Below are 12,221 nucleotides of genomic sequence, written 5' to 3'. Positions count from 1 at the left end.
AATATTTCTATTTGTGATGGGGGAAAAAAAAAAAAAAATCATCTATCCTAAACCTTAGTCACTACACACGATTCAGTCAGTGGTTTAAGCCCAAAATAACAGTTTATAATTCAAAAATGTACATACAAACACTTTGGAAAATGTGTGAAAAAAAAAAAAGAAAACATTCACTGAAGATTTTTTTTTTTTTGGAAAATTGTTTTTTACTCAATTTTGATTACTTTCTATTCAAATTGTATACATGTATTTACACAATCCAACATTTAAAAAAAAAGCTAATTATAACAGGAAAAACAGCAGGATGCATCTCATCGGGCATCGAATACGACCACTGGAAACAGGAGTTAAGGGGAAATATAAAACAACATGGGACATAAATCAAGACCACACCCTACATATAATATATTGATATTATAATATTATAGTTTAATATCATGGCATGTATTTCAGATTCATTAAACTCTTGGCATGGTTCTGTTTTTAAATTATTAATAGAATTAAGAATGTTTACACACCTAATCTCCATACAGTACATCATGACAACAGATGTAAAGCTCCAAAAAGGACATCTGCACCATATTTGCCATATTTTATCTTTAATGGCAATTGCCAACGGTTGTGTAATCAAACATCATAATGTTAAAACTGTGTATTTGATTTGAAAGCTGCAGCTGATGAATGAATCAGTGAATAATTTAATTTGTCTTTTTCACACAAAAAGTTAATATAACTTGAGAGTGGAAAATAGCAAAGGAGTCAGATGGGCCACTTTTATGATGTCTGAGGAACAATCATTTTAGAAAAGAGCAGACGAATACTCCTTTAGCGTTTTATGGGAAAATAAACATATTAAACCACACATGATGTGGGTTATGGTTTGGAACAACATCAAGGCAAGTAAATTACATTTTTGGGTAAACAATTATTTCAACCACTAAGCATTATTTAGTTTATAAAGGATACATCTTTTGGTCCTTTTCTTGTACATGATCCTGTATCCACATTCTCTGCATCTGATGGGGTCTCTTGCTTTGATCTCATTTTCTGTGTGACACTCTGAAACACAAGAGCAAAAATACACAACAGCTCAGAGACAGATTGTATGATGGGGATTGTGTTTGCATAGTTATGAAAGACATGATTATAAATGACTAATATGACAGCCATAACTAAATGCATGAAGAGTGTTATTACCTCCACAAATGTAGATCATTGGCTGTTGTTTGGGAGGCTGAATGTCTTTCTGGGGATCCATGGCCTGAAACACACACATACATACATACTTCTTACATTATGTATTATCAGATTTAATAACATGAATATATTATATATAAATTATTATTTATTAATTTAATGTAAGGTATTATGTATATATAAATTATATGTCCAACAGTTTACCATTTATTCTATTCAGTGCTGATCTAATGTGTGAGTACGGACACGTTCTGCTATTATACACAAAGCTAGATGCATTATTTTTCATATGAATATTAAATACAAATTCACAAGATCGTTATTCATTTCATTTAACAGAATATACAACTATGAAAAGTACACATTAAAAGTATTACCTTTCACGCGTGAGCTCTCAGTTTGCTACAAAACGCTGTTGGTCTTCACGCATGCGCATTACTTACAGAACGACATCAAAGTAACACACGCTATTATTGGTTGAAGCGGATGATTGACAAAAATTTGAACGCCTGAGCTGGGCTCGTCATACACTGGTGGGAGGAGCTTATAATTTTACGTAGTTACTGGTCTATCAGGGAACTTTTATTTTATTTCCCAGTATAATACAGATGGCGGCGAAAAACTCGCGGCGACGAGTTTAAGCGTCCATTTATCGGCAACCGTACGTAACCATGCAGATACTGATGAAGTATTTTTTAATTTTATTAATTATTTTAAAGTTTAACTGTTAAGAATAAGGCTATAGTACTGTCATTAAAGTGTCCTGAAATTGTTACTTTTTAATTTATTTATTTGTTTACAATAGTATATTCACAAATATAAATGTATTATTATTATTCTATATTTTTTGTATTTGTATCCCTAAAGTGTTTTTCTCACATTGTCACTTTATGTGTCAGTGTTGTCGTCTCAAAGCAGGAAGTAGTGAGTTGCAGCAGTTGGCCTGTGAATGTTCAGCTCTCATGTGAGTCTTCTAAATTTAACTGTCAATATTATGCAGTGTTGGTATTATGTACGTATGGTCAAACATTTTCGTGCACAGTTTATATTCATATTCGTATTATAATGTGAGTTACTGTCAGTCGTGATCCAGCGTCAACCTTTCAGTTTCTCTTTCTCGGCATTGGGTTTACACGACTTAATATTTCCATTTATAACGTGTTTACAACATGCAATTACAAACTATTTATATTAATCTAATACTAACTCTTTCTTTCTTTTTTCTTTCTATCTATCTATCTATCTATCTATCTATCTATCTATCTATCTATCTATCTATCTATGTATATATCTATCTATCTATCTATCTATCTATCTATCTATCTATCTATCTATCTAATGTAAACACACTGTAGCAATAAATTAAACGACAAAACAATACAAATCATAGACATTCATTGCACCATAGGTAGGTAGGTTAATCTTACAAAATTTGTCCATTTCACTCAAAAACAACAACAACAACAATAAAAAACAACAACCTTTCATCTTGTGATTAGGTTCTTTTATTTCTATAACCTCACATAAGGTTTTGCTGGTAACTGTGGCAAGAATGTTAGTTATCCTCAACCTGCTCAACTTCATACTTCACATGTGCTTCCTGTTTTGTCAGGATGGCTAATAACAGCCTGGTGGAGCGGAGTTTAGAAATTATTGATATTCCTGATGAGTTGGACGATGACTTTCTATCTCTCTACTTTGAGAACAAGCGACGCTCTGGAGGAGGGAACGTGGTCTCTTTGGAGAGACGTGGAAATCAAGCGTTGGTAGTTTTTGAAGATGCAGAGAGTAAGACATCATCACCATACTGTTTTAGATATTAAGTATCCTCAGTCTGGATTTTGTAAAATTACAGTATTACAGCATATCAGTAAAGAACTTGTCTCTCTTAAACTAGCTGCTGCGAGAGTTGTCTCCAAGTCCCATGTCCTCCACAATATCACACTGACACTGCGAAGGAAACCACCAAAAGACCCTGGAAAACTGCTGCTCAGAGGGCTCAATCCACACACTTCCCTGGACCATGTGGAACTTTATTTGGAAAACATTACTAGAATGACCTTTGAAACAGACTTCACCTTGTATCCATCTCCAAACAAGGACCTGGTTCTAGTACACTTTAAAAAACCCTTGTCTAAAGGTTGGTAGCTGATCTGTACTTCAACTGTACATACAGTATATAGGCACACTTTAACCACACTTAAAGTGTTAGTTCACCCAAAAATGAAGTTTCTGTCATTAATTACTCACCCTCATGTCGTTCCAAACCCATAAGACCTTTGTTCATTTTTGGAACACAAATTAAGATATTTTTGATGAAATCCAAGAGTTTTTTTTTATACCCAATAGAAAGCAATGAAATCACCATAATTCAAGGTCCAGAAAAGTAAGTAAAGACATTGTTAAAATAGTGAACGTGACAACAGTGGTTCAACCAAGCGCAGTCCAGCGCTTCCATGTTTACGTCCGAACGCCGGCTCATTATTGGCTGGCTCCAGCGTCAGCATCACACACATGAGTTGTGGTGCTCATGTGAACAGCTCGGCCAATACTGAGCCGCCGTTCGGACGTAAACACGATAGCACTGAACTGCGCTCACTGCGTCAAATGTGCACGAGTCAGACAGGGAAGAGAAGAAATTGTTGAATAAAGTTGTTATTTTTGTTTTGTTTTTGCACACAAAAATTATTCTTGTCGCTTCATAACATTAAGGTTGAACCAATGTAATCACATTGACTATTTTAAGAATGTTTTTACTACTTTTCTGGACCTTAAATGACGGTAATTATGTTGCTTTCTATTGGGGATAAAAAATAAAAAGAAACATCAAAAATATTTTAATTTGTGTTCTAAGATGAATGAAGGTCTTATGGGTGTGGAACAACATGAGGGTAAATAATTAATGACAGAATTTTAATTAAAATTAGATTATTAAAAGCCATTGAGTAAAAACGATGAAGAAAAGTGAAGTTAGTTTTGATAAAAGCTTGAGTAGCATTTGAGTTCAGACTATTGGTTTGATAATTTGTCTCAGTTTAAAAAAAAAAAAATTAATTATTCAGCAAGGATGTATTAAATTCATCAAAAATGATAGGACATTTATAATGTTAAAAATGCTTTTCTTTTTAACTTATTTTTTAACATTGATAATAATAATAAATGTTTCTTGAGCAGCAAATCAGCATATTAGAATGATTTCTCAAGGATCTTGTGACACTGAGACACCTAGAAGCATTTCAAATAAATTCACCCAAGAACTTATAATAATCTGTAGTAATTACATATAATATTAATAATAATCATGCAATAATTATTATAAAATTATATATAATATATATATAAATAGTATGACTCTAAATCATATAATAATAATTCAAAAAATAATAATAATCTGTCTTAAATATTTTGTCTTCATCATTGTTTATGTGATTCCATAGATTTTCAGATGCTTAGTGATGAAGTTTCCAAGAAGTGTCTAAATGGAGCAAAGGTCACTCTGGAGCAGGTAGAATCTACAGACTCAGTTTTGGTGTCCAATCTGTCTCCTGCCCACACTGAGGATGTGCTGGAGCTCTACTTTGGGAGTAGTCGTGGTGGAGGGGCGGATGTTCTCGGAGTTAGCATGCTGGCTAACGGATGTGCTAAAGTTTCTTTCAAGGATGTGAAATGTAAGCCAACATGTCTTTCTTTAAAAACTTTCTTGAAGTTTCTGTTTTACAGTTCTGAATCTCAATTGAGCTTTGTCTTTCACAGCCGTGGACTGCATTCTCCAAAAATCCCATAATTTGGAAGGTACAGATTTAGTAGTCGAGCCGTACTTTGACTTCCTGCATGCTGTGGTCGATCAGTCGTCTGTGAGCGCTCAAGATGGACAGGGAACATTAACGGATGGGATGAACCAAAATGACACGGTCTCATCCCAAAGTCCTACTGTTTCTGACCCAACGGCGAACACCACGTCAAGACACAGTGCTTCTCTCACGGTCAACATCACAAGTTTAGCAAATAAAACTACTGCGTCTGCTCCTGAGCCAGCTGTCCAGAAGGAATGTGTTAGCTTTATATCAGTGCCTGATGCCACCAAACATCAGCTGCTCAGTTTGAGTAAATTGCCTGAGAACCTCACAAAGGCTCACCCCAAATTTGATGTCAGTCTAGCAAAAGATGGCGTCCAAATCAAAGGTCCTGACCAAATTGTGGTTGAAAGACTTAAGAACAAAGTTCTGGAATTCCTGACTGGTGTTGCGCAGGACCACCTGACATATGACAAACTCAAAGCTGAGTTTCTTAAAAGGGAGGATGTTAAAAAAGGTTAAATTTGTCTTTGAAAGATTTACCATCAATCTACACTGTGTCAGACTGTATGGTCACTGTAACATCTTCATCTCGTAGCGCAGTCAAACAGGCCCGAGACCTGATAGAGTCCCAGATAGCAGAGTTTACTGTGCCGATGGCCAAAGAATACGAGAGTGTGCTCTTCTCAAATGATTGGTCTGACTTTCTGGTGTCTCTGGACTTCTGCTGTGCCAAAGTATCCGACATTGATGGAGGGATTACTGTGGTTACCCTGACAGGGATGGAAAAGGACAAACAAGAGAAGATCGTTGAGTTTCTTAGCACACCACATCAGAAGGAGATTGTCCTGTCTATGGAACCAGGAATGCTCAAATTCCTGCAACTTCATCATCAAGGTCTACTTGCAGACATGGGAGAGGTCATCTTATTCCCACTGGAGACTGGAGATGGATTGAGTGTTAGTTACTGAGTTTGCTTTCGTTTGACTTTGAAAAGTTTGTGGTCAGTAAGATTTAGTTTTTTCTTTTACTTTTATTCAGCAAGGGTGCATTAAATTGATCAAAAGTGACTGTAAAGACATTTATAGTGTTACAATAGTTTTCTATTTCAAATAAATGCTGTTCTTTTGAACTTTCTATTCATCAAAGAATCCTAAAAAAGCAGCAAATCAGCATATTAGAATGATTGCTTAAGGATCATGTGACACTGAAGACTGGATGCTGAAAATTCAGCTGTTCCATCACATGGCTAAATTACATTTTAAAATACATTCAATACAGTTCTGTTGTAAAAATATTTAACGATATTACTATTTTATTGTATTTTTAATCAAATAAATGCAGCCTTGGTGAGCAAAAGAGACTTCCTTCAAAAACATTAAAAAAAACTAACTGATCCCAAACTTTTGAACTGTAGTGTATATTGTAGAATTTATTCAGGTTGTTCACAAAATAATTTTAAAAGATGCTTTAAAAATGTTTAAATTATGTCCAAAATTTAGGTAAATACAAAATAATTTTGAATACATACAATAAATAACATTTATCATGAATTGTTAATTTGTTAATAAATAAATTAAAAAAAAATAATTAAAAAACAAAATAAAGAAATAAAATAATAAAGTTAAATTATGAAATATAAAATTAAAGTATAGCCATTAAATATATAATAATATAAACGTATATTTAATATAATATAAATACATTTTATTCAACTCATATTTAATATAATTGTTTTAGTGATAATTCCTATATGCATATTATATTTTTCAATGAATTCCATGAATTGACATTCAATATGAGCATCTTCTATAATCACTTACAAATGCATATAGTGTATTGTAATCTCTTAATTTCACAGATTCAAGGAGATTCGAATGTGTGCCAGTCAGCGGAGGAATTATTAAGTGCTATTATTGGCACAGTCCTTACAAAGAACATTGTGGTCAAGCAGCCTGGCATTTCTCGCTTCCTGCTGGAGGAGGAGGGTGTCAGCATACTTGCAGAGATGACAGCCAAATTCGAGGTCTACATAGACATGGCGAAAGTGCACTGGGAGCCTCTAGAAGACGATGTAATGTATTCATCCTCATTCTTTTTCTGTATCTATCTCAAATACTCAGTAATACTTTATAGTCAATTGTGGTTGTGTTTTCTGCAGGACATATTGGAGCTGGCATCGAAAATGACACCCTGTCAAAACTTCCAGAGAAGTTCCTCTGGAAATTTCATCCAGGACTTCAATGCTGGAGTACCGAATAGCAGCAACTCTACTGATGCACGTACTTCAGGTCATTATGGATCATTGTCCTGATTGATTCTTTACTAGTGTTTGAATTATGAGTGGGCCGAGACTCACTCCATTAGTTTTTGTTGAACCCAATGGTTACTAAATGTTTTCTGTCTTTCAGCTCGTATTGAAGAAGCTAAGAAATTCTTGGCAGTTATTGGCAGTGATTTGAACCCCCAGCCTTCTAGTTTAGGATCCACAGACATAGAATCTCAAGATCTGTATTCAGACCAGAGCCAAGATACCTTAGCAGTGGCAGAAGATGAGGCCGACCCACCTCGTTCACTGCAGACCCTTGACCGCCAGAGCTCCTCTACACAGATGGACCCCTGCAGTCTAGATGAAGACGCAAGCCTCTTGTTGGCGATTCAGCTGTCTATGGAGAGCAACCAGAGATCGGACACAGCGGACATCCAGAAGGCTCTAGAACTTTCCAGGAGCGACTCCATGCCAGCCGAGGAGAACAAACAACTGGAGAGAGCATTTGAAATGTCATTGCAGGATGCCATCAATTCATCCAACACAGCCGAGATCTTCGTATATGCTAACTACACCCATGATCTTGTAAGGGTGGACATTGCATTGGGCAAGAAGGTTGGATTGAGGCAGTGTGAGGAGAAGGTCGAGAACAGAAACCTGAGGAAACTCTCCTCCCATCTGAAGCGATGCATAGAGCTCATTAAGAGGAAGCATGCTGTAGAAATCAGCATCCAGGGCACCACCGCCGTCGTCTCTGGCTTTAAAGATTATGTCTCTGAGGCCGTGATTGACCTAAAAAATGTCCTGAGAAGGACAGCGAACATGATGAACGATGCTGAAATCTTAAAGGCCATACAGTGGGTGTGGTATGAGCAGGGGTCCTCTAAGGCGATACCGTACCCACCAGAAGCCACTGTCCTCATCGAGAATGCTTGGATGATGAAGCAGAAGAAGATTGATATTCTGTTCAACAATCAGCCATACAGCATTGACCTTGAGAAGATGGAAGAGCATAGTTTGGCATCCGGAAAGTCTGTGCCTATTAAACGGAAAATGCTAAGCACACAGGACTTGTACACGGATGCTACAGGTACGAATTGTATGAACCCTATGAAATCCCCAAAAAGGAGAATACTTTATGCGGAAGCATTACGGGGGACTGTTAGAAACATGATTATTTGTTTTTTTGTTGTTGTTGTAAATAATCAATGTTAAATGAATGTGTCATCTAAATGAATGAATGTATATTTAGTTTATGAAGTTTATTTTTTAGATGAAGATTACAGTCTGCTGTCCAGCATGCCTGAAGTGTCTACAGTGGATGTAGATTCTGATGAATTTCAAGAGGTGGTCAAAGAGTTCTATGACACCCTTCAGGACAACCACAACAAAATCAAAATCATTAAGGTACAATTCAACATAGTCATACACAGAGGCCGAATTGTAAAAAAATTCAAGGGGGATGGTGTGGTGGATGGGGGCTAACCTTACACAGTGATTATTACTGGTTAAGGCTAATGATTTTTACTTGTAGGATTAAAGAGTAGAATAAAAATCTACATAGGCATTATGAATTAAATAATTTATATGACTGTAGTATTGTATTACTGAGGACCAGACACACACACACACACACACACACAATTTCTGCATGCCACAAACTACCTAAATGATGCCTTCTGAGGGTACTGAAATGTTGATAGTGTAATCATCACCATCAGATTTTTTTTTTTTAAATAAAAATAACTCAATAAATGAGTCACACACAGTTTCTGCCAATCTCATGTTAATCTTGAGTACATATAGAGTAACAATGCATATCTCCGAAAAGTCTTTAGTTTTGTCATATTTTATAAAAGATAGATGCGCTAAACCGAGTGTTTCCAAAAAAGCCGAGATCCTGAAGGCATGTCTGCCGTCAGTGCTGTGGGCGGGGCTAAAGAGTCACGAGCGCACGCAGCTTTTGTGTAGAGATCGTCTGCTAACTGCGACATCATTATAAATAAAAAGGGAACAAAAATGTTTGTGTTGTTCACATTATATGCACTTGCGCGCCGATTGCCAACAAAACACAGACATCTGATGCAGCTTTACTCACCGCCCTCGATCTGCAAATCCAACGCCAAACTGGGACTTGTTTACAAAGTATTCATCACCGAATTCCCGGGAACAAACAAACATACATGCACAACTCCGTTGCTGCCTCGGAAAAACAAACTTCATCCTCTGTTCCCTTAATGCTGGGTTCTAACGTTGCAATCTAACGGTTATTTTTCTTAAATGAGACTCCTAAGACTTCAAAGGGTGCAGCCCCTGAATTGGGACACAACCATTGTTGAAAAATCTCTCGGCTTCCGTATCCCTAATGAAGCGCGTTGATGGTTAGGGGAGAAGTGCCTACACAAGGAATTCCGCTCTCTTTTGACGTCATACAGGACACACTCGAAAAAAACTCTCAGAATCCTGTACTGAAACCGGAAGTAGTGTATTTGGCACAGAAATACTCATACGTTCAACTCGTGTTTTGAAACTTTGGCCATGTTTAGTATGGAAATCCAACTCTTTAACAGTGTAAATAAGTCAGAATGCATGAAATAGCATTACACCTCCCCTTTAAATATATCAGTGCAACTTTGACAATGATCCCTTACTAAATCCATGCACTTTAGCTATGTTATTCTTTGTAATGTGTCAGGGGAATGTCCTTAAACACTAATCAAAGAAATATTACACCTTCTGTTCCCTTCTTATTAAATAACGTCAAAAGATGCACTTGAACCATTCCCCTAGCCATTTTGAACAGTGAAAGCTAATGAAAGCTTGTTTGACAGTGTGCAGCTCATTACAATATTGAATTTTGATTGGTCAGTCGCTGTTCTTTATAGTTCGTTAATTATCATATGTATAGAATTTTAATATTTAATTTGCATGATGAGGTTTACATTATAAACAACACTGTTGATCTAATAGGGATGATAAGGGGGGATGCTTTTTGTCATTTTTTTCAACAAGGGGTATGCCATCCCCTCAAATCACACTTTGATATCTGTCAGTGCATTGTGTAGTTGAGAGGGTTTTTTTGTAAACAGGACATGAATCTTTATTTTAGTTTTCTAGGTAAAAACCTGTGAATTTACTATTATGTTCAGAATCAAAATGTTTGCTCATTGAATTATGGGTTAGGAATGAACTGCTTTGGAAATCTTCTTGACTGTTCGTTCTCACACTGACTCTATAATATTTTTTTTTTTTAGGTCGAGAAGCTCATGAATAAACTTCTGAATGACCAGTACAGGCTGAAAAAGGCCAGTATTGAACGGAGCTCCTCAGAGCCGCAGGTGGAACGCACCCTTTACCACGGCACCAGTGAAACCAGTGTGAAAGAGATATGCATTCATGGCTTCAACAGGAGCTTCTGTGGAAAAAATGGTATGCTGTTAAATATGCTGGTGTTTGCTAAGCCAAGCATTACTGTTAACATTGCTCGTACCCAGGAACATCCTAATTATCCAAATGAATAGAAAGTTGTTACATTCATAAAAATAAAGGTTCTAAAACCCTTCCAGGAAGAACCATGGAAGAACCTCCATGGAACCTCCATGTCTCCATGGAAGAACCATCAGTGAACAGTTCGTAAAAGAACCATTTTTGCTAAGTGTGAAGAACATTTTAAAAGCATTTATCACTACAAGGAACCTTTTGTGGAATGGAAAGATTCCATGAATATTAAAGGTTCTTCATGGAACCATCAATGGCAATAAACATTTATATAACCTTTATTTTTAAGAAAACATCCTAACAACCACTTGGCAGCACATTGGTGAAAGTGAAAGTGACATATCAAGGCCAAGTATGGTAACTCATACTTGGAATTTGTCTTCTGCACTTAACCCAGTTGAGTAGTAGTGAACACACACATGCGAAGCAGTGGGCAGCCATTTTTGAAAAATAGCCATTACTTGAAATAAAATAAACATGAACTGAGGTAAAAAAAAAAAAAAAAATTACTTTTACTGCTCCATTTTATTTCAGCTAGTTACCAGGGCTCCGTTTCTCATTTAGTTTAAGTACTAAAATTGGTAAATCTAAATAATCTAAAAAAAAAAAGCATAAAAATATATATATATAGGAAAAACTAATAAAAATGACAACAAAACGACTAAAACTTAAAAATGTAAATGAAAACAGAAAATCTAAAAATAAAATCAATTCTAAACATTAACTGTGAAAAACACTGATATGAATTTTCAAAATAACAAATGAATTTTCTCTTTTCCCTCACAGCGACTGTGTATGGTCAGGGTGTGTACTTTGCGGTAAATGCCGCGCTCTCTGTGTCAGACACCTACTCCCCACCCAATGCGGACGGTCACAAGTTTATTTTCGTGGCCAAAGTTCTCACCGGAGAGTTCACCGTGGGCAAACACGAGATGAAAACAGCTCCGCTCAAGGAGAATTCTGCCATACCGGTCAGATACCACAGCGTGACAGATCATATCAACTCCCCGACTTTATTTGTCATCTTCAATGACACACAGGCTTATCCACAATACCTTATCACCTGCAAGAAGATCTACAGTTAATTACATAAATTTCAAAAGCTTATGTTGGCATGCATTCATATTGCTGGCAGTCATGTCTAATCATTAAACTGGGGTTTATGGACTGCACTTACTTCACTGTTGATGTTTTTACTTTAAACAAGATTTTGTCTGAACAACAGTTGAGTGTTGTCACTGTTTTTTTTTTTGTTTTTTTTTTTTTAATTTTGTGAATAATATGTGAATAATTAGTCATTGCTGGTTTTTAAACAAATATATTAATTAAATCATAAATTATGTTTTTTGCTTAAAGCCTGTCAGATTTACATCACTCCCATTAATATGTTTTGAATGTCAATAAATAAAGTAAAATGCTGGAATGAAGTAAATATCTTTACAATGATTATATACTGTAATAGCAGT

The 12,221-nt window shown here is 35.9% G+C and overlaps 2 protein-coding genes across 2 annotated transcripts; one reads left to right on the top strand and one right to left on the bottom strand.

The window, feature by feature from the left end:
• Positions 1-177: 177 nt before the first annotated feature.
• Positions 178-1,711, bottom strand: polr2k (RNA polymerase II, I and III subunit K). Its single transcript, XM_048201900.1, has 4 exons — positions 1,572-1,711; positions 1,195-1,258; positions 964-1,056; positions 178-331 (listed from the first exon to the last, which is right to left on the bottom strand). The coding sequence occupies exons 2-4, from the start codon at positions 1,253-1,255 to the stop codon at positions 309-311; spliced, it is 177 nt and encodes a 58-aa protein (XP_048057857.1). The 5' UTR covers positions 1,256-1,258; positions 1,572-1,711; the 3' UTR covers positions 178-308.
• A 20-nt stretch (positions 1,712-1,731) lies between these two features.
• On the top strand, positions 1,732-12,182 carry parp10 (poly(ADP-ribose) polymerase family member 10). The gene is given in 13 exon segments (XM_048201896.1): positions 1,732-1,855; positions 2,094-2,158; positions 2,807-2,982; positions 3,092-3,334; positions 4,632-4,862; positions 4,948-5,502; positions 5,505-5,947; positions 6,850-7,062; positions 7,150-7,279; positions 7,400-8,347; positions 8,531-8,664; positions 10,512-10,686; positions 11,542-12,182. Coding segments are annotated over 12 exon segments (3,549 nt in total). The 5' UTR covers positions 1,732-1,855; positions 2,094-2,156; the 3' UTR covers positions 11,841-12,182.
• The last annotated feature ends 39 nt before the right edge of the window (positions 12,183-12,221 follow it).

The sequence above is a fragment of the Megalobrama amblycephala genome, linkage group LG9, assembly GCF_018812025.1.
Source record: "Megalobrama amblycephala isolate DHTTF-2021 linkage group LG9, ASM1881202v1, whole genome shotgun sequence".
Classification (NCBI taxonomy): Eukaryota; Metazoa; Chordata; class Actinopteri; order Cypriniformes; family Xenocyprididae; genus Megalobrama; species Megalobrama amblycephala.
This window is presented reverse-complemented; position numbering and strand designations above follow the sequence as displayed.

Bases quoted from the DNA above. Each gene is read 5' to 3' on its own strand.
- polr2k (XM_048201900.1), bottom strand. From the start codon at position 1,255: ATGGATCCCCAGAAAGACATTCAGCCTCCCAAACAACAGCCAATGATC. The intron at 1,057-1,194 runs GTAATAACACTC...CTTGTGTTTCAG, and splicing joins AATGATCTACATTTGTGGAG to AGTGTCACACAGAAAATGAG. The intron at 332-963 runs GTATCCTTTATA...TCCTGTTTCCAG, and splicing joins CAAGAAAAGGACCAAAAGAT to TGGTCGTATTCGATGCCCGA.